The sequence below is a fragment of the Choloepus didactylus genome, chromosome 10 (genome assembly GCF_015220235.1).
Source record: "Choloepus didactylus isolate mChoDid1 chromosome 10, mChoDid1.pri, whole genome shotgun sequence".
NCBI classification, from domain to species: domain Eukaryota; kingdom Metazoa; phylum Chordata; class Mammalia; order Pilosa; family Megalonychidae; genus Choloepus; species Choloepus didactylus.
In genome coordinates this window covers 28,914,239-28,934,892 of record NC_051316.1, presented here as the reverse complement: position 1 = coordinate 28,934,892, position 20,654 = coordinate 28,914,239, and the positions used below count along the sequence as shown (strand labels likewise).

The window sequence follows — 20,654 nt, the reverse complement described above, 5'->3', positions numbered from 1 at the left end:
TCTGGGGTCTGGTTCTGAGTGGAAGGCAGATAGTAGAGCTGGGTACCACCTCCTTCCTCTTAGGGAAGATACACTCCTTAGAGTTATCATCTGCATTTTAATAAGTTCTTTGTCTCTCTGACTTTGCTATCTCCACCCTTGTGTTGGTTAGAGCGCTGTGAACTGAAAATGGCTGAGGCTTTCTCCACTGAGCTGCCTAGGTTGAGGAGAGAAAAAGGGACAGAAAGCCCCCCTTCAGGGCCAGTCCATTCCCCTCTCCCCCGAGTTTCATCCATTGGCCAGTTAGCACCTGGTCTTCTGGGCTCCCCATCCTGGGACAGAGAACTCTTCTGGATCTTTAAGGTCAGTCACCACTAAAAGCCTCTGTTTGCTTGTTGGGGATTTGTAGCTTGTATCACGCAGTCCACATTTGTTAGTTAAAGCCCCATTTGGAGCTGGGCTGAGGTATATTCGCTTGTTCAGAGAGTGCTGCTCTCTATCACAGAGAGGCTTTGCCGTTCGGGCTGCCACAGGGGGAAGGTGCTTCCGGCTTGGATCCACAGTTTCTACTTACAGATTCAACACTGTGATCTCAGGTATTCCTCCAATCTAAGTTGGTGCATGATGTGTGGACAGTCACGGTTGTCCATCCACTCCCCCCCCCCCGCCCCCAGTTATTCCACATCATTTATTAGCTGTTCCTGGTTGTTTATTAGTTGCTCCAGGGGGGCTAACTAACTTCCACTCCTCTCTATGCCACCATCTTCTTCAGTCTCCTTATATGCATTTAAAGGTATAAATTTCCTCTGAAGCTTATCTTTACCTGCATCCCACATTCAGCTGCAAATATTTTATGTATTTATTTTAGTTTTTATTGTGATTTTTTGGGGGTTTACATAGTTATTTTATTTCCAACATATGGGGAATTTCTTTTTATCTTACCAATTTCTAGCTCAGTTGCATTGTTGTCAGATACATACTATGTATGATTTCAGTCCTTTGGATTTGCTCAGACTTGCTTTGTGGGTCAGCATAAGGCCAGATTTTATAAATGTTACAATATTCTAACTGTTCCAAGTATGCATGGAAAGAATGTTTATTCTAAAGTCATTGGGTGCTTTTAATCATGTTATTGAAATGGATATCTTTACTCTGTTGTTTTATCAGTAATTTAAGAGTAATGTTAATATCTCCTACTGTGAATTTGGACTTGTCTTCTCCTTGAAGTTCTGACAATTTTTGCATTATATATATTATATATATATATATAATATATAGTGAAGCTATATTTTTAAGTAAATCAAATGTAGCATTGTTACATCATCCTTGTGAGTTGACCTTTTTATTATGAAATATTTTTTATTCCTCTTAATGGTTTTTGTCTTAAAGTTGACTTTGTCTGATATTGATATAGCTATATCAGTTTTCTTTTGATTATTGTTTATATGATGTCGCTTTCCATCTTATTTTTAATCTTTCTAAGTCTGTTTATTTTAGTTGTGTTTCTTGTAAGCAGCATGTGGTTATATAATTTTAAAATCCTGACATTCTTTATCTTTTGTTTGTTTATGAATTTAACATAATTACTATTATATTTTGGCTAAAATTCATCAATGTCCTTTTTATTTATCCTGCCTGTTCTGTGTTTCTTTTTCTTTCTTTTCTTACCTTCTTTTGGACCAATTGGGTATTTTTAATTTTTCTATATTTTTCTATTAGCTCAGTGGTTGTACTTTTACTCTTTTTTTGATGGTTACCCTAGAGAGTACAATATGCAACCTTGAACTTATTCAAATCTACTATTATTTGGTACTTTTCCATTTTACTCAGACAATGGAAGGACTTCATTTAATACCTGCCATCCCCACACCCCCAACTCATGCCATTGGTGTTTTATATTTTAATTATCTGAATGTATGATTTTATGTGGTTGTATTTTTATTGCTCAGCATTAATACAAAGCAACCTTAGGGATTTATTTTTCCTGTTTAAACAGAAGAAGTGTTATGATGACTGGCAATTTGTTGTTTCCTTAATTTGGTGCTTGTAAAATAAAGATTTTATAATCTTAGAGCTTCTTAAGTTGGTTACATTGCAGAAATTTTCTTCGGAGAGTAAATAAAAGGTAAATCTCAGACACACACACACAAACACACACATACACACCCCGCATTCTTCCAATATAACACACTTCTGTTAACTTGTTCTGCCTTTGATTTCTAAGTTCTTCCTCTCCAGACTACTAGTTGGCTCTCTCCTATCTCTTTGTGACCTTGCTTTCTTGTTCATTGCGTAAAGGCAGTCACTTCATTGCATCTGCTACCACTTTCCCTTTCCTTTGTTGCCACCTTTGCTGTCTGCAATTCTTTCTCCACTTTTCAACTTTCTTATCTCCTGTTACTTCTTGGATTTCACTCAGAAAATCCATATTTTATAATGATCAGAGTGCTTCATGTTGGCAAACCAAGTAGTCACAGTATATGGAGCATTATCTTTTGAGTGTGTGGCTCTTTTTGGCTCTATTGTTGCTGCTGACTATTCCAAAGTTTTTACCACTCAGAACAGTCCTGGACACCTGACAACACCAGCAGGCTAGTCTTTGGATAAGTGAGGTTTTACTGTACTGTTAAGGAAGTTGCTATTTTGATCTATGTAAATTTATTTTTAATCATAATCTTCATATATTCTTAGTTTCTCTATTTTTAAAATTCTTTTTTCTACAAAGAATGAGAAAATAATAGAACAACAACTGCTTGTGGATCAGCTGAGTGAAGAACTAACAAAACTTAACCTGTCACTGACTTCTTCAACTAAGGAAACATGCGGAGACGGGCCAGATACAAGTATACCTGAAAAGAGACCATATACTGTACCATTCGATAACCATTTGGGGCATTATATTTACACCCCAGCAAGACCAGATGCCCGGAAGGTAAAGTCCAAACATTAATATTTTTCTTATTTTGAGATTTAAAAAATATTATCTATAATGTAATATCACAGTGTATGTTTACATAGTCTCAGCAATTTTTTCTGTCTGGTTTTGTGTACTTTTGTGTATAACATTCATCTATGCATGCTTCTTTTTAATAAATAAATAAATGAGAATTTATAGTTATATTTGTAGGGAATTGATGGATTAAGATAGGCATACACTTTATCAAGAATAAAATTATCCTTTGCCATCATATTTTCAGACATGATTAAGTGTGCTATCTTCATGAATTTTTTTTCTTTAAACCACACCAGGTTGAGATGAAGTTGGAGGGTATTTATTCTGTCTTATGGTCTGTGTCTTATTATCTTCAAACTGACATTTATGTATTATTCAGTCTTGCCAGTTGACATAATCGGGAACTTATAAAGATCAGTAAGGGTTTTAATTTTAATTTTTGTTTATTTATAAATTTGTGTGGCGTTGGTCAATATATGCACATGCTGATTTCTCATTGAATTACTAGAGTATCTATCATGGAAAAGACTTATTAGCAGATTCATGAATGTTGGCTCCTATAAACTAATTTCATGAAGGGAAACAGTTGCTTTAGTGAGACATGTGTGATTACAGTTGGGGCTAAGACCATGCGATACAAGTGATATATGAACAAAAGTCATAGACTGGGCCTTCAGGCAGGCTTAGGTATGAAGAGCAGCTATCTGAGGTGTAGCCCTGGACATATGACTGGGCCTGTGTGAGGCCCATGTTCCTTATCTGTAAAGAACAGGAGCACTGCAGGGCTGTTTGGAAGCTCTGCATGAGGTGCTTACTCTGGAGGTGCCCAGAGCAGGGCCTGGCCCTCTGCTTCCCCATTGTGTGTCCATGGAGGGCCTCTGCTGTGTCCCAGGCTCTGGGCCAAATGCCTCAGTGTGGATAAGGCCCGTGTCATCCTTACCCGGATGCTTTTCAATTTTGAGTGGTTGGATTTTAAAATTTAAACCATTGTTATTAATTTCAATTTTCGTTTGGAAAGTTTTTGACATTTTCTTTATGGTCAAATACAGGGTAAATTTTCATAGAACATTTGGGAAGAAAATTGTGTCTAGGATTCAAATTTGATATCTATTTATTTAACTTCATATTTATTGTTACTATAATAAAAAAGGTATTTTTTCTATTGGCTAGTAGTATTGTGAAAGAATCTACTATTTCTGTCCATTCTTTTATTTCTTAAAAATAACTTTTTTTTTCTGGTTACAGGAGTTTCCCAGATATATTCATTCTTCCTTGTCTGTTTCACCGTTTCTTACTACACACACACAAACACACATTCTTTGGGGAGACAGAGCTCCGTGTGCTCTTTGAGAAGGTTTAGGCCTTTCAATTCTGATCTCTAGTTGTTTGATTAGACCTGAAACAGACATAAGTGGAATAAAGGCTCCCACAGTCACTGTTTTAAATGAGCAAATTCTTAGGTTAGCTTTGTTTATAAATTTTCCTTTTACCCCAAAGAACCCTCCAGAACCTTAAAGAAGAATGGAGGAAGATGCAAAGGTCATGTGATCAGCAGTGTTGAGAGTTCTTGGTTCCCATTGTGTGTCTGGGAATTCTGGCCCCTTCCCTTGCTTGGCTAGGCCACTTCGGCAGGCAGAGAGGCCAGGCTTGCAGGGACAGACTCACAGCCTGGCAAGCCTTGCTCAACTCCTGTTTGCTGTTCTGTTGCTGTAATGGTGAGGGAAATGTTTCATATGGAATGACAGAACTGGCTAAATTAAGCCAAAGAGGACATCTGAAAAACCATTTCATTTTCTCCTGGATTTTTGTCTCCTTGGTAGAATTCTGGCTACTCTAATATTTTTTTGAAATGAAAATAGTCTGGTAAGAAAAATATTTCCTCAACTTAAAATACTTTCAAGTGAAAAGGGCAAAATGGCTTAACCATTTCCTAAATTGTTTACAGAAAGAGTCTGATTTTATTTCTTATTTTGTTATTTAACAATATTGGAAGGAAGGAGTGAAAAGCATTACTCAATCCATTTAGGGTTTTCTATTGATCCTATTTATTTTTAAAATGTACTTTTTATTTATTATATTTTGTACATATACTTTCATTAACAGCTTTTCTCACTTAGCAATACATCATGAACATTTGACAGTCACTAAATATTCTTCTATAAAATATCATGAATTTTAATAGCTGCATGCACTATTTTATCCTAAGGACATACCATTGTGTGTTTTTATCCTGTTTGGGGGCATTTAAGCTGTTTCCAATTACCTATTAATCTGAAAAGATTAATGCCAAAATGGAATTATAGGCCATATCCACTTATGCAGAAATCATAAATAAATTGTTCATTACAACTAAATACTCTATAGGTAAATTAAAAAAAAGATAATATAATTTATCCAATTAATTGGAAAAGTGGAAAGCACACATTTGTCTCAATAAATACTAAACCATCTGAAGAAATGCAAAACTAATCTTGATTTAAACTTAAAGAAAAAATATAACAGTGGGTTCTACTTTCTTAACCTGGTAAATGTGATGTAATTAAAGCCAAGAGCCAATAGTATGCATATTGAAAGGTACTTTGGAAAGAAAAAAGCTACAAAGATGGTCCCAATCATTACTTAGGTTTACTATAATACCAAAAATGCTGATGAAAATATAAATATTTCATTGATTGTAAGAGTCACACATTTTTTCACATCTCACCTTTGACGGTGGGATGTGTTTTACAATTGATGTGTCATAATTTGACTGCTTTTTTTTCTTTCTGGATGGTATAAAAATAATGTGTTTAACAGTTGATGGCGTTTTTGATTGATGAGATATGGTATTATGAAAAGGAAACAGTGCTATAGGTTTAAAAAAAACACTTCTGCACTTGACAAAACTGATATATTAAGAAAACCATCCAAAATATTCTTAAGGGTTATATCTCAGAACATTTCTATGTACAGCCCAACAAGCAGGTATACAGGTAATTTCAAAATTGTTATGGGTAACTGCTCCACAGTTTCAGTTCTTTCTTTATTATGAAATATAGGGTACATACAGAAAGGTGAAGACTTTCAAAGCACAATTCAACGAGTGGCTACAGAGCAAATTTCAAAGAATGTTATAAGTTACAGTTTCAGTGTCATTTACCTCCTTCCAGCTATTCCAACACCCCGGCATCTAAGAAATATATATATATATTTGTATAAAGTTTCAGTATTCATAGACTTCCGTTAAATCTTTTCTTGTTTGTTGCTGGCCCTCCCTCTCACTTAATCTCTTTTCTCCATATTCAGGACTGTCTAGGCAGTGAGCACCCTAACTTGTTCCTATTGAAAGTGGATGTCAACAATATGGGGCAGGGGGCTGCATCTGATTGTTGATCTTAAAGAGGCTGTTGCCTTTGGATTTTAGGACTTGTCTGGTATAGGAACACTCTGGTGGATTTAAGTTTCTGAAACATAAAACTTAGTGAGTGAATCTTTTATAGAATCTCAGGTAGGGACTTAGGTATTTGGGGACTACTTTTGGTAAGGGCATGGCATCCTATGGCCATTTGGGATGTCTAGCCTGGAGCTTGCATAAGAGAATCCTCTGGGATAGCCTCTCAACTCTATTTGGGATCTCTCAGCCACTGTGACCTCAGCTTGTTTCCCCCTTTTGGTCAAGTAGGCATTTTCAATCCCTTGCTGCCAAGGCCAGGCTCATTCCTGGGAATCATGTCCCACTTCTCCAGGGAGATTCATTCCCCTTGGAGTCATGTCCTTTGTTGCGGGTGGGGTGGGGAGGTGTTAATGAATTTATTTACCGAGTTGGATTTAGAGAGAGAAAGGCCACATCTGAGCAACAAAAGAGGTTCCCTGGTCTTGCCACTTAGGCATAATTATAGATTGTCCTGTTTACAACCCTAAATTTTACAAGAGCAAGCCTCAAGTCAAGGGCTTGATTTATTAAGTAGTGGGTTCCTATCTTCAATTAATATATATTCTATCCCAAGATAAATGGTCATTTTCTTACATTATCTTCCCTTTGTTGTGCAATCATCATCACTCTCAACTTTAAACAACTATCTTAATATAATACATCCCAGAGCTCTTATAAGCTGTTAATTATTCATTCCTAGTATTAGTGTCTAATACTAAGATAGTCCTATTAAACAAAGTCCTTTATATGTAATGGAGTTTTTCCATATACTACTCTGTTGTTACCCCTCTACACCAGTGTTATACCCTAAGTATATCATGCTAACACTTATTTAGGCTTGTAGTGCTACTTTGTGGGTTACATGCCTTTAAACAACCATTTATGAACATGTTCACCTTCAATACGTCACTGATACTTAAAATCCCATTAACGAACCATAGTCACACCTGATCTTTCCCATACGGTTAAGTTCACCCTCATTATCATGTCTGTACATATTAGATTATCATCCCCCCATCACTAGTAGAATAAAAGTTTAAAAGCAACTTGCGATTCATGAATAGGTTTTTTCCCAAGGTCATTTTTTTGAGAACTTAAAGTGCATTTCCAATAGAAGTATGTTATAATATAGAAAGTTCCCAAGCTAGCCCCTGAAATTCTATTTATTCTATGATATATATTAAGTATATCACTTAGAACCTTAATTAAACTATACCTAACCACCACATAAATAGCTTGAACAGATACATTCTGTTTCCAAATTGGGAGTATTTTTTCCTGGCAGAGGGAGTGGTGATGGCTCTGGATTTCTTCCTGCAGTAAGATTTGTACTGGAAGGGGATACAGACCCTTAGCAGCAACTCTACAATTGTCCAAGTGTTCTGGGAAGAATGGGGTTGGGGTGGGGGGAGGGAGCAGTGGCCCCAGGTAGCAGGGCTCTGGACCAATGACACTTCAGACCTTTTTCTATGTATGGGCTTCCCATTTGTGAGGAGTACCTGTGTGTAAGAGCCATGAGGTTTTCATTCATGCCTCTCTTTGCTTTCATTTTCAAACACCATTTCTTATGAAGCTATAATTGAAGATAGAAGAGCATTCTAAAAGAGGAAGAGCTGTGTAGATTCTGAGATAAATATGTGTCCGTGAGGCCAGTGGTATTATAAAATGAATTTTGGCTTTTATTTTTTTGGGGGGGGGGTATTTTCAGTGATTGGCTATTTTAAGAGTACCTATCTAAAAAACATTTTGAGTAACAGGATAAAAATAGAAGTTTTTTAAATGACTTCTTTTTGTTGTTGGGTTGGGGAATCACTTGCAAGGTCCACACAAGTCCTCCTCTGTACTCTCTGGATCGAGTAGTTGCTGGATTTCGAACACGAAGTCAGATGCTGTTAGGTCACATAGAAGAACAAGATGAAGTCCTCCACTGCCAATTTTCTGATAATAGTGATGACGAAGACTCAGAAGGTCAAGAGAAATCTGGAATGAGGTATGTTAAGTATAGACTGATTTAATAAACATTATTATAACTATATGATGCAATAAATATATACAGATGTGGGTTTTTTCATTAAGATACATCTTTACCATTTAAGAGTAGGTAGTTTTTGCTAATGTGTTATGAAACCAGTGTTTGAATTCAGTCATCAGTCTTACAGTTGAAAAGTAATTTTGCTTTCAGAACTTTTATAGTTGTTGGATTTTAATTTTCAGAGGGAATGTTTTTGGATTTCCTCCTTCTGCTGTCACAGTGACAACAAATGTGATGAACTTTCTACTGAGCCCAACATGGGGAGGGGCATCCTTGTATTTTGAAGAATGATAGTAAAATACTATTTATTTTATATAAGTAATTACTTTTAACATTACTGTCACTTTTTGGGAAAACTAAGGGTAGATTAGAAAAAGCTAACACGTGACCTCCGATCTTGGTCTCTTTTTTTTTTTTTTAAGACGATATAGAAGTCGCTCGTGGATTCAAAAGGCAGGCCCCGTTTGTTCTCTTGCTGAATTGAATAATATTCAGGATGAAACAAAGTCAGGTTTGGTGAATGAAGGTACAGAGACTTTCTCTAGCAATTTATATCTCATGTTTATAGGACACTTATCTTTCTCTTGTGTTGATAATTTAAGAAGCAGCTAAGAGTTCTCAAAGACTAGAACTTGGTAGGAATGTTTTCCTGGTTGGGAGCACTTAACTTTCTTTATGTTGTCTGTTCGGCCTTAATTTTCCATCTTTCTGTTTACTACTTAATAAACATTTTTTGCATGTAGAACAATCAGTTATAGGTAGAGTTATAGGCTAACTCTTCAGAGTAGGAATTTTATATTCAAACCTGAGTTGATATGCTTTGTACTTGTGAGTACCTTAAAATGCATATTAAGTCATTTATGAGGGTGTGTACTTTACTGCAGTACATGTGGCTACCATTTTTTTATCTTTATTTTTATTTTTACTCTTTTGCCATACATTTTTTGATACTCTTATAATTTCATATATATTTGGCATTTGGTGCCCATAATATCTTAGTGCACATTTGTTGAGAATTTTTATGCTTCAGATAACAGCATCAAAATATTTATGTGGCAAATAGGATAGTAGGAGATTTTAACTGCTCTCTTCTGGCCTATGAGTGGTCATACCAAAAAATAAGGATATGGAGAATATAGTTAACATGACAAATAAGTCCTGCACCACAAAAATAGAGAATATCTCTTTAAGACCCTATACATGTAATATTTATAAAAATTTGAACTATATATTACATCACAAATAAAACTAAAATCAGTTTCAAAATGTAGAAATAGTATAGCTCAGTGCTACTCAAGTAACCATCCGCCATCCTTGAACTGTTTGTTACTGGACAGCAACCAGGTAAGGATCTTAGGCCAGAATGAAAATCATTGTACCACTTCACGGAGAAAGTCTCGCTGTGAACGAAGAGAGTCAGCTGAATTAAACCAATGTATTCCATGCCATAATTGATTAACATTCTGGTGCAGGATGGTAACAGACAGGGCCGACCATACTCTGAGTAGCATGGAGTAGACTGCGTCCTCTGATTACAATAAAACTAAAAATTAACAGGAAAAATCCCAGCCCTCTACCCACATGGAGATTTTATACATTTCTCAAATAACTCAAGTTAAAGCAAAAATCAAAACTCAAATTGCAGAACATCTAAAGGCAATGAAAAGTGTGAATCAGAATCTATAGAATATGATTAAAGCATATTTTCTTTTTTTTAAGGAAATGAAAACTTTTAATGTAAACTGGAACACCAGAGTCCCAAATGCCATGTATTTTTCCCCTTTCCTTCCCTCCCTTTTTGTCCCTTCCTCTGCTTTCTCTAAATTGCTTTTGTGTCTGCTTTTCTAACTCTACTTTTGTTGAATATTTTATAACAGAAAGTTTTATTTCTTAAGTTTTGCTTCTTTTACTTTAAAGATGTAAAGGTTGAATGTCTCCAGGAAAGTCAGGAGTTGAATTTGCAAAACCTAAGGAATACAGAACTCATACTTAATGAAGCTAAACAAAAAATGAGAGAACTTACAATTAATATCAAGATGAAAGAAGATCTGCTTAAAGAATTAATAAAAACAGGTAAGACTATCCTGTGAACCAGCTTATGTGACAAGGAAAAGCTTTTAAAATTGCTGCTGATGTTGTAACATTTACTTTTGTTTTTGAATCTCAGTAATGTCCACTGTTGCTTGGAATTTGGCATAAGAGAGCATTTTAGAGCTAATATGTAGGAGGTTAGTTATCTTAAGAACTTTGTTATATTGGGATTTTGTCTGATTTGTCCTAACCAGTGTGAACCTACTATGTTGCACACTTAATTTCTTTTTGCCATTTTTAAAGAAAATTACTATACTAGGCATTTGGGAATATATTTGAGATGTTTTTCTAACTCATTTTAGAATAATATTTTATTTTAAATTATTAGTCTTCATTTTCTTAGTTTATTTTTAACATTAATTATAAATTTTAAAAAGGGGTGTCAACTTTATGAGAAAAGGGGACACATCTGGTTGATGTGCTTGAAGAGACTATTGCCTCTGGGTTTTGGGACTTAGCTGTCATCGTTGTCTGAAGGATTTAAGTTTCTGAAGAATAAACTTAGTGTAAATATTATATTCCAAAATAAGGAAATAACTGAAACTGTGGAATTGTAACCCTTAACATTCTTTGAAATTTGCACTCTAACAACTTGTTAAATTGCACTTGGAAAGTTACCACTTCTATGTACATATTTTATTCTACAATAAAAAATATGATTAAAAATTTTATAGTTTAGATGTAGATAATTTTTATTTCTCTAAAGACGTAAGGAATAATTAGGTCAGATTTTCTTTCAGATACATTGTCCCACCATGGCTCTCGCTAATCAAGCATGCTTTTATAGGCTGGTATACCATCCTGATTGCTTTAAAATAAAGGGAGCCTGGGTTTACAAAAAGAAAGCCCTCTTCTTACTCATTAGAATCAAAGGCAATTGTCTTAATTTCTTAGGGCTGCCATAACAAAGTACCACAAACTGGGTGGCCTAAAACCACAGAAATTATTGTCTCACGGTTCTGGAGGCTGGATTTGCAAAATTAAGGCTTTGGCAGGGCTCTGCTTCCTTCGAAGTCGGTAGGGGAAGAATGTGTTCCTTGCCTCTTCTAGCTACTGATGGAATGTCCATGGCATTCTCTCCTCAGTCTCAGTCTGTGTCTAAACTTCCTGTGCCTATAAGCACACCAGTCATTTAGGATTAAGGGCCTACCCTACTCCAGTATGATTTTATTTTAACTTGTTTAATTTCGTCTTTAAGGAGCCATTTCCAAATAAAATTGTATTCTGATATACTGGGGGACACAATTCAATCCAAACAGAGGCAATTTGGCACTTTCCTAGGATCCTCAGAGATGGTGACTGGTAAAAGGGTCAGTGTGTGCTTATTTTCAAAGCCTTCTCCCTAAAGATTTTTCCTGAATAGCAGCTACTTCAGCCAATAATAATAATAATAATAATAATAATAATAATAGTGTCAACTATTCTGTGTTCCATTTCACATTTCAATATCTCTGAAATTAGGATGCATTTTAGAATCAGTGGCAGCTTAGCAATGTGTCATGGTATAATTGGCATTGTATTTTTTTCTCAGTGGTTCATAAAATATTGGTGGGGACTTAGATTCTTTAAAATATAGTAATTGTATGAATTTTAAAGTTAGTCAAATAATCATAGAGGTGTTGAGTCAGGAGAGAATTCATAGTGCATTTAGTTCAATGACCTCATTTTTCTTAAGAATTAAGAGATTTTCAGTATAGCAGTATAATAAACTGGAAAGCAGTATAATAAACTACCCTTGAAAATAATAATTCTTTGGAGTTCTAGACTCTATTTCCTATTGCCATGAGTTTGCCAGTCTAGTTCAGGTACAGTTGACTATTCAGAACAATTCAAAACCAGGTTTTTAGGGTCAGTAGTTGGGCTTAGAATGAAGAGACATAGAGAAATATTTATGTTCTATTTTTCTCTATGTTTAAATGTAAGAAAAATGTTTTAAAAATAATTCACCTTTAACAAATCAATGAAATGAAAAAAAAGGAGGGGGCTGGCTCTAGATTAAGATTTTTAAGAGACATAACAATCATTATGTATTGTTGACCTTGTTTGGATTAAAATAAACCAATTATGAAAGACATTTTTGGGACATTTGGGGAAGTCTAAATGTGGACTGGTGGATATTAATATTTGTTAGGTGTGATAATAACATTTCGTTATGTCTATATTTTGTATGCATGCTTATTGAAGTATCTATAGATAAAATGATATGACATCTGAGATTTACTTACAATATTTAAGCAAAGTAAAATAAAAGGAAAAAAGGCATAGATAAAGCAACCATGACAAAATCTTAGTAACTCTTGAATCTGAATGATGGGGGTTCATTATATTCTTTCCCTACTTTTGAGTAGATTGAGAAGATTGAATGGTACCAGATGGGAACAAAAGGAACTAATCATTAAGAGGCCAGGTGGCAAGTTGTGTTTGATAGGGATGGGAGGGGATAGCTGGATTTTTAATGCCATGCCCAGATGCATTTGTAGGATAGAGAATTTTTATATTTTTGATGTATTACTCAATGTTTTTTACATAATTTAAAATTGTTATTACTGTTATTATTACAATGAAGGTAACGATGCCAAGTCTGTAAGCAAACAGTATTCTCTGAAAGTAACAAAACTAGAGCATGAAGCAGAACAGGCGAAAGTGGAATTAATTGAAACACAAAAGCAGCTACGGGAACTGGAAAACAAAGATCTTTCTGATGTTGCTTTGAAGGTAAAATTACAGAAAGAGTTCCGTAAAAAGATGGATGCCGCAAAGCTAAGAGTGCAGGTAATTTAAAACATGTAATTGAAATAACTTATTTAAGGCTTCCTGCTTTTGGGTATTCTTGTTAAGAGTTTAGGAAAGAAGTGGAGTCAGTTTTGTTTACAGTAGTGCATAGAACCAGCAAGAGACACTGGATGACAACTCTTCTTTTCTGGTGTGCTGGTCAGTTTACATATTTTTACAGCCACCAGTTGGATAGTATATTTTTTCATGCAACAAGTGTGTCATTTTAATCCCACTAACAAAAAATGCATGGTAAGAAATAAAGATGACCACAAAAATAGTGTCATTTTCTCTTTGTGAATTTTCTGAAACCATAATTGATTGGCTTAAGAAACATTAAAGACTTTGAGTACTACAACTCATTCTTCATTTCCTAATGCCTGGATTTAGCTATAACTTCAAATATAGCTACAGTTGGAAATTCCATTTTACAAGAGATATTCCGTTATCAAGAGATTATGTGTAATGGAGCCATATCCAGGTGCTTTGGGATGGTCATGGTGCTTTGTCAGTCTGATCATGAAGTATTTATTTACTAGAATGCCTTCTCCAGTTCTTTTCATCTCAGAATCTATTGCTTTCATATTGTTATTATTGGAGCTGGAGTTGCATTGTAGTTAACCTCAACTGAGGATCATCGTCACTATTATTATTCTATGTGCCAGTCCCTGTTCTAGGTGGGACAGCAGAGATGAATAGACCAAAAAAGTCTCTCTTCCCAGGAATCCTACATTCTTCCCACCTCAAACATCTGGCTGGATATTTCCAGTAAAAAAAAAGCTTTTACCTCAGATCAACAACCATGTCAAAATAATATGACTTGAATGTTTGAACTGCTTACAGGAGGGACATGATAATTTTATATGTCACACTGTCAACTTTTCTTTCCATAATACATATTTTCACTTAGTAATTCACCTTCAAGAGTTTTGAGATCAATTCTTTCTCATGTCTTAACACCTTATATTAGGGCTGTGATGTCTAACTAAATACTCATTTTTAAAAAGCATTACTGGGACACAGCAATTAAGATTTTTCCTTTGTGTTTATTATGAACTTTTATTTATAGTTTCATAGGTTTATGTCCTAGCTTTAGTTCGGATTGTAATTCTTATAGTCAACATTAATAATGACCAGAAATACTGTTTTTCTAAGGAGATTATATATTATCTTTATCATATACATCTATAGTTTTAAGTCTGGTATGTGGATTGACAGATTATTTTTATATTTTCTCTATCTCACATAGCTAAAAATGATTGTGATTAAAAATTTAATGATTATTAATAGGGTTTGTGAATTACCATCTCTTTGCTTCCCATGTTTCCTGTTGCATAAATGTACTGGTAAGGAAATGAAAGAAGACACAGACTTTAAGCTTAAAAGAAACATACAACCTTGCAGAGGACTGAAACAGATTCATATGTAGTTTAAGAACTTTCTGTGCCTTTATCATTTGCACTACCAATGGGTATGAGGATGATAAGTGTGGTGACGATGTTGGTGGGGATGATAAGGACAACAGTCATCATTTGTTGAGTGTCTACAAAGTACCATATACATATCAATTGTTTATATATATATATTATTTAAGCTTTATTCCTTTGCAGTGGATACTTTTATCTCCATTTTAAAAACGGAAAAACTAAGATATAGAAAGTAAAATAATTCATTCAAAGTCACACAGTTGTGATGACAGTACCAGTTTTCAGTACTCTCATATTATCATACCACTTAAAAATACTGAAACATCATTAGTTTTGTTGGAGTAATGTAGTTATTTCAATATTTTTTAAAAACCTGTCATTTGTAATTTTTTATGTCTTTAGATGTATGTAGAGATTATACGCTGCATTAATCTTTTAATACTAACAAAGGGGTACACTTTTGAGCTCCTCTGTTAGGTGGACTAGCATCTGTGGAATAAGTGTAAAAGACAGTGGCAACCTTATCTAACTTTTATCATTAAAACTGATACCATGATTTAAACTGATATTTTCAATATTGCACTAAAATACTGGTATTGTCATTTTTGCTCCAGTTGCAATTATTGTCAGAAGTAAGAGGCAAAGCTAGTATACAAATCTAGGTTTGAGAAACTGCGAAGGCCATGCTCTGGTCTCTGACCCAGTGGTACTCAAAGTACTCCGTCTGCAGACTGTTTGTTGTTTGGTATGCAGTGAGATAAATCAGCACATCACTTCTTTCATCAAGAAAATCTTGCAGAACAAGGTCAGCTGAATCTGACAGTGTGCTTGGTGGTGCAGATTGACACTAGCCCTGGTTCGTAGTACATGCTTTTAGTAGCAGAGTAGCACTGCTCGAAGCCACAATACCTCTGTGGATAATTAGTTTAATTAAAACAAAATGTGTTTATGTTAGCAATCTATTGCCAAAATAAAGGAAATAATTAATTGTGGTCTGCCTAATTTACAAATGACCTCACCTTAATGTTTTTGTCATCTAAGAGGCACTTAGTGCAATACTTGGCAAATAATCCAAGTCTGGTCTGTTTGTTGAGAAATTATAATGCTCTGGTATTTTATATTACTAGTATAAACTCTTTGAAGATGTTAACAACTTTTAAATGCTTTCTACAGATAATTTTAGCTAGAGGAGGAGAAGCTTTGCTTATTATGATAAATGTTGAAATAGTAATTATAATGATTGGTCACTCAGAAAATGTCAGTTCTCATCATCTTAACTAAAGGATTAATGATTTAGGCTACAGGTGGATGTAAAAACAAGAGCACAGTGGAATACTATGCAGTCATATAGAAAGAACAAATCTATGATAGGTTGGAAAGACCTCTACAACAGGTTAAGTAGAAAAGAAGGGAGGCAGAGAACAGTGCCTATTAGTATATATATGAAGGTATTTGCCTACATATGCATAAATTGTTTCTAGAAGGGCATTTAAGTAATTTTGTGTCTGGGAGCAGACTGTATAGATTAGGAATCTGGGGTTAGAGAGGTCTTTTTAATATAAATTCAGTTTTGTTTTTGTTTTTTTTTTTTCAGTGTCCATATTTCAAAAATTTATTTATCTCAAACTGTGCATAATGGAGTAAAAACTTAAGTTGAAAATGTACCTGTTATCAGGGTGGCATTAGTTCAAATATATACATGGATTATCGGCAAACTGATTCAAATAATACAGAGCCGAATTTTTAAAATACAACTACGGAAAATAAAGGGGGAAAAGTCTTAAAATATCACAATAAATTTACAGAAATATTACAAACCATAAGAAAATATTTCAAAGACAGTAATTTCATGTTGTTTTTATCTGAACAAAATGGAAAGTTGGAAAACAAAAGCTATTATAAATTACCAACGATGTCAACCTGCATGGCCATTTTTCTTTTAACAGTAAGTTAAAAAATTTAGTACATCTAAAACTTTTGCCCTTTTAAAAGACCATGGAGATATTTTTGCCAGTACTTATTCTAATTTTTTCCTTTTGTACAATTTTTAAACAATTAAAATGTCCAAATCTGAATAATTTTCTTCTTTCCACGTTTGCAACTGTCCTAAATTTCAGCTGCAGAATAAAAATTCAGCAAGAAGACTCTCCTTGAAAAATATTGGCAAATTCTCAGCTTATAAACAATGGACATTTTGATTGCCATGTTTATCTCGATAAATACTGTACAAAAGTTGCTTGCAAATATTAAAACATTTTTTCGTCGCTTGGAGACTAGCTCTAAATATTACTGGTAAAGACTTTTGCAAACTTTCTGCAAAGCTCCTACCGTACCGCTAGAACTTTTGAAAAGTTTTGCGTAGTTTTCTTTCCTCCAGATCTGTACAAGGTCCATTCCCCCACCCACCCCACCCCCGGGCTTTCTCTGTACAAAAATAGTCCCCCCAAAAGAAGTCCAGGATCTCTCATAAAAGTTTTCTTGTCGGCATCGCGGTTTTTGCGTGAGTGTGAATGGGACTGGTGTTCTCTTTTGCAGCTGTCATTTGCTGTGATTGATGGGATGTTCTTTTTCTATTTTATTTTTTTAGCGTACCGGGTTTTTCTCCATGCCGTTTCTTATTCTCCTCTTTTGCACCCCTCCCATTTCCCTCGTTTTTCTTGGAAAACATCTCCCCTCTCCAGTTTGCAGTCCGGCCCTCCTCACATGTGCGAGAGGGGCAGTGTGCCGTTAATGGCCGTGCCGGGCACCGGGCCGCTCTGGTAGTGCTGGGACATGTGAAGTCTGCTGGGGGCGGCGGGTTCCGGCACCTCGGCGCCGGGGAGGTACATGCTGATCATGTCCCGGAGGTCCCCGGCCTGGCAGGGTGCCCTGGAGTGAGAGGAAGAGGTAACCACAGGGGGGCTGGAGCTGGCCTCGGACTTGACCACCGAGCCCATAGAGCCAAGCGCCATGCCGGGGGTGCCCTGCTGCGAGTAGGACATGCTGTAGGTGGGCGAGCCGTTCATGTAGGTCTGCGAGCTGGTCATGGAGTTGTACTGCAGAGCACTCACGTCGTAGCGGTGCATGGGCTGCATCTGCGCGGCGCCGTGCGCGTTGAGGCCGGGGTGCTGCGGGTAGCCCAGCTGGTCCTGCATCATGCTGTAGCTGCCGTTGCTCCAGCCGTTCATCAAATTCAGTTTTTATTGTTTTAATTTTTATCATGTGCATATAATATATTAATTAAAATACTCGATAAAAAAAGCAAAGAGTGATTTTGTTTGATTTTCAGCAAAAGGAAGTCTCATTCTTCATAGTTTTACATATCTAGTGAAAATTATTATGTAATTTAATTTACATAATTAAATGTAAAAATAGAAATATAGAAGAGAAATTGTTAAAATAGAAATGTAGAAGAGTAAACAATTGTTTGTGAACCTATCAAAAATAAATTAAAATCTAGGCAAGCTGACAGCCTTTGCCATTGAATTTAAAATTTTAGTTTAGCTGAGGAATGTGAGAGATGCAGTTTTTCATTTGAAATACTCCATATGATCTCAGGTTTTACAGAAGAAGCAACAGGATAATAAGAAAATGGCAACATTGGCTATCCAAAATGAGAAACGTGCTAATGAACTGGAGCAGAATGTAGATCACATGAAGTATCAAAAAGCACAGCTGCAAAAAAGACTTCGAGAAGAAAATGAAAAAAGGAAGCAACTGGATGCAGAAATTAAGCAGGATCAACAAAAAATCAGAGTAATATTGTCATACTTTCCTGCTAAGCATGATACGTAATGTTTAAACACCTCTGAGCTAATGAAGCCAAGGTCTTGCTTCAGGTGGCTTGTGAGTTACCTAACTTGGCCTGCCCAGGGCTGCTATCCTTATTCACGTATTAAAGCTTTGTTCATCTATTTAGTAAAACCTACTTATTGAACTTTGAGTACTGTCATGAGGGCTTTGACTTCAAAAAGAATGTACAGTGATTTAGTTTCTCTTATTAAGACTTAATTTTAGGTGAGGCTGTGAAAAACGTAAAAATATAAAGCAGAACTTAAATAATACGTAACATTTGAATAGGATTTCTCATTTTTAAAGTACTTTGACAGGCGTGGTCCATGTAGGGCATGGAAAAAGGTATGAAATAAAATGGTACCATTTCATTCATTTTGAATAGAAGAGTGATCAGACCCATCTATCCAGACCTGTCAATCTCTAGCTAGATTGGCCTGGGGAGGAACTGTTGGTAGCAGCCTGGGCTCTGGAGTCAGACAGCCCTGGGATCAAAACCCAGCTCACTCAGTTTCTAGCTGGGAAACTTTTCTCTGTATTGAGAAAATCACTTACCTTCTCTGAGTCTGTTTTTTCTTAATCACACTTAATTATACTCGCCTCACAGGGTCCTTTTGAGGAAAAAGAGATGATGATCACAGTAATAACAGCAAACACTTACCTGTGTTTGCTAAATTCTGTTATATTGAAATGTTAAGCTGAACATACTTGGAGGTTTCCTAGATTTATAACATTGGAATATAACCTATTATCACACTTTAGCAATAAAAGAGAACTTAACACTTAAGCCAAGTTATTCATTCTTAATAGTAATGGTGATAATTATTATGATAGCAATATTTATTATTACCTTCAGTCATTACTATACTAAGCATTTATCTCATTTAGTCCTTTTTTTCTCTAATATTTTCAACTTTTACTTTTCTCCTGGACTCTTTCTTTAAACATCTGAGATTTTTCTCATCCTAAAATTACTCCTTCAACTGTATTTTTCCTGTCAGCTACTCTCTCTCTCTCTTCTCCCCTGTACAACCAAACTTCTTGAAACAGTTGACTCCATCTGTTTGTTTCCTTTGTTTCCACTCACTCCCTTATCCTCTCCAGTCTGCCTTCTGGCTTTTCCATGCTCTTCAAAGGTCTTGTGAAGTGTAGTAGTACTCTATGTCACTAACATCTTCCATTACATAACACCTCAAAGGTATCCAGCACAGTTCACTCTTCCCTCCATCTTGAAATATTTTTCCCTTTGCCTTTGTGAACTCACATTCCCCTTGTTTTTCTCTCTGCTTGTTCTTGGTCTTCACTAGCTCATCCTACTCTCTTAGTCCTTCAAATATAGGAATTCCTCAGGGCTCTGGCCGATGCCCTATTATCTTCTGTACTCTGTCCGAGGCAACCTCATCTTTTTCCCTGGCCACAGTTAAACTGACAATGCCCAAATTTAACCCTTAATCCCAGATCTGTTCTTGGAGCTCTAGATTCATATATTCAATCATTGACATCTTCACTAGGTTATTTTATAGAAGAATTCATGATCTTCCTTACTTATCTCCCCCATGCCCTTCATGGGTAGAAAATGTAGTTCTCTTGTGTGCCTTACACATCCCAATCCATTCAGTTGAGTAGACTAGTAATTTAGGAACCACCTTTGACTCGCTCCTCTTCCACATCATCCATATCCAATGAACCATAAAATCCCATACATTATTCTAAATATCTTGGCTCTGTTCCAATTCTCATTTCTGCTGCCCACAACCTAGTGTCTTTGTTACAGTGTTTCCTTCAGTATGAGGATCAGTCCTGCTTGTGGGTCTCAGCAACTCATCTCTTATAGGCCATAGTTTAAACTGGTGAAATACAGCACTCAAATCCATACTTAGGGAAAAGGAAACATTCTCTTGTTTAAAGAGTGCATAGTCTACTGAAATGCAATGCTACTTGTAACTTAAACTTTTCACTTTCTTATCTAGGCAATTCAGTTCCTTCTAATCACATCTTCTCTACTTCTAGCTCAATGATCTATTTAAAAGGGGATTGAGGGTATTCCAGAAAAAGGAACAGTCTGCCCCAAAGATATACTGGAGTTTCCACTTCATGCAAAAACAGAAAACATGCTCATGGTCCTTACATCTTGCCTTCTGTTTGGAGCTAACCTTCTGACACTCCTGTTTGTCCATTTTCCCCTTGACTAAATAGTACGACTTCTATATAGATAGG

General features: G+C 35.7%; 1 protein-coding gene across 2 annotated transcripts in view; it reads left to right on the top strand.

The window, feature by feature from the left end:
• The window catches only part of KIF27 (kinesin family member 27), a 102,683-nt gene that overhangs the window by 46,291 nt on the left and 35,738 nt on the right, over window positions 1-20,654 (top strand). For both annotated transcript variants that reach the window (XM_037851148.1, XM_037851147.1), the window contains exons 6-11: window positions 2,705-2,911; window positions 8,165-8,334; window positions 8,799-8,902; window positions 10,294-10,449; window positions 13,034-13,239; window positions 18,204-18,401. In XM_037851148.1, coding sequence (XP_037707076.1) covers window positions 2,705-2,911; window positions 8,165-8,334; window positions 8,799-8,902; window positions 10,294-10,449; window positions 13,034-13,239; window positions 18,204-18,401 — 1,041 coding nt within the window. The remainder of the gene's footprint in view (window positions 1-2,704; window positions 2,912-8,164; window positions 8,335-8,798; window positions 8,903-10,293; window positions 10,450-13,033; window positions 13,240-18,203; window positions 18,402-20,654) is intronic.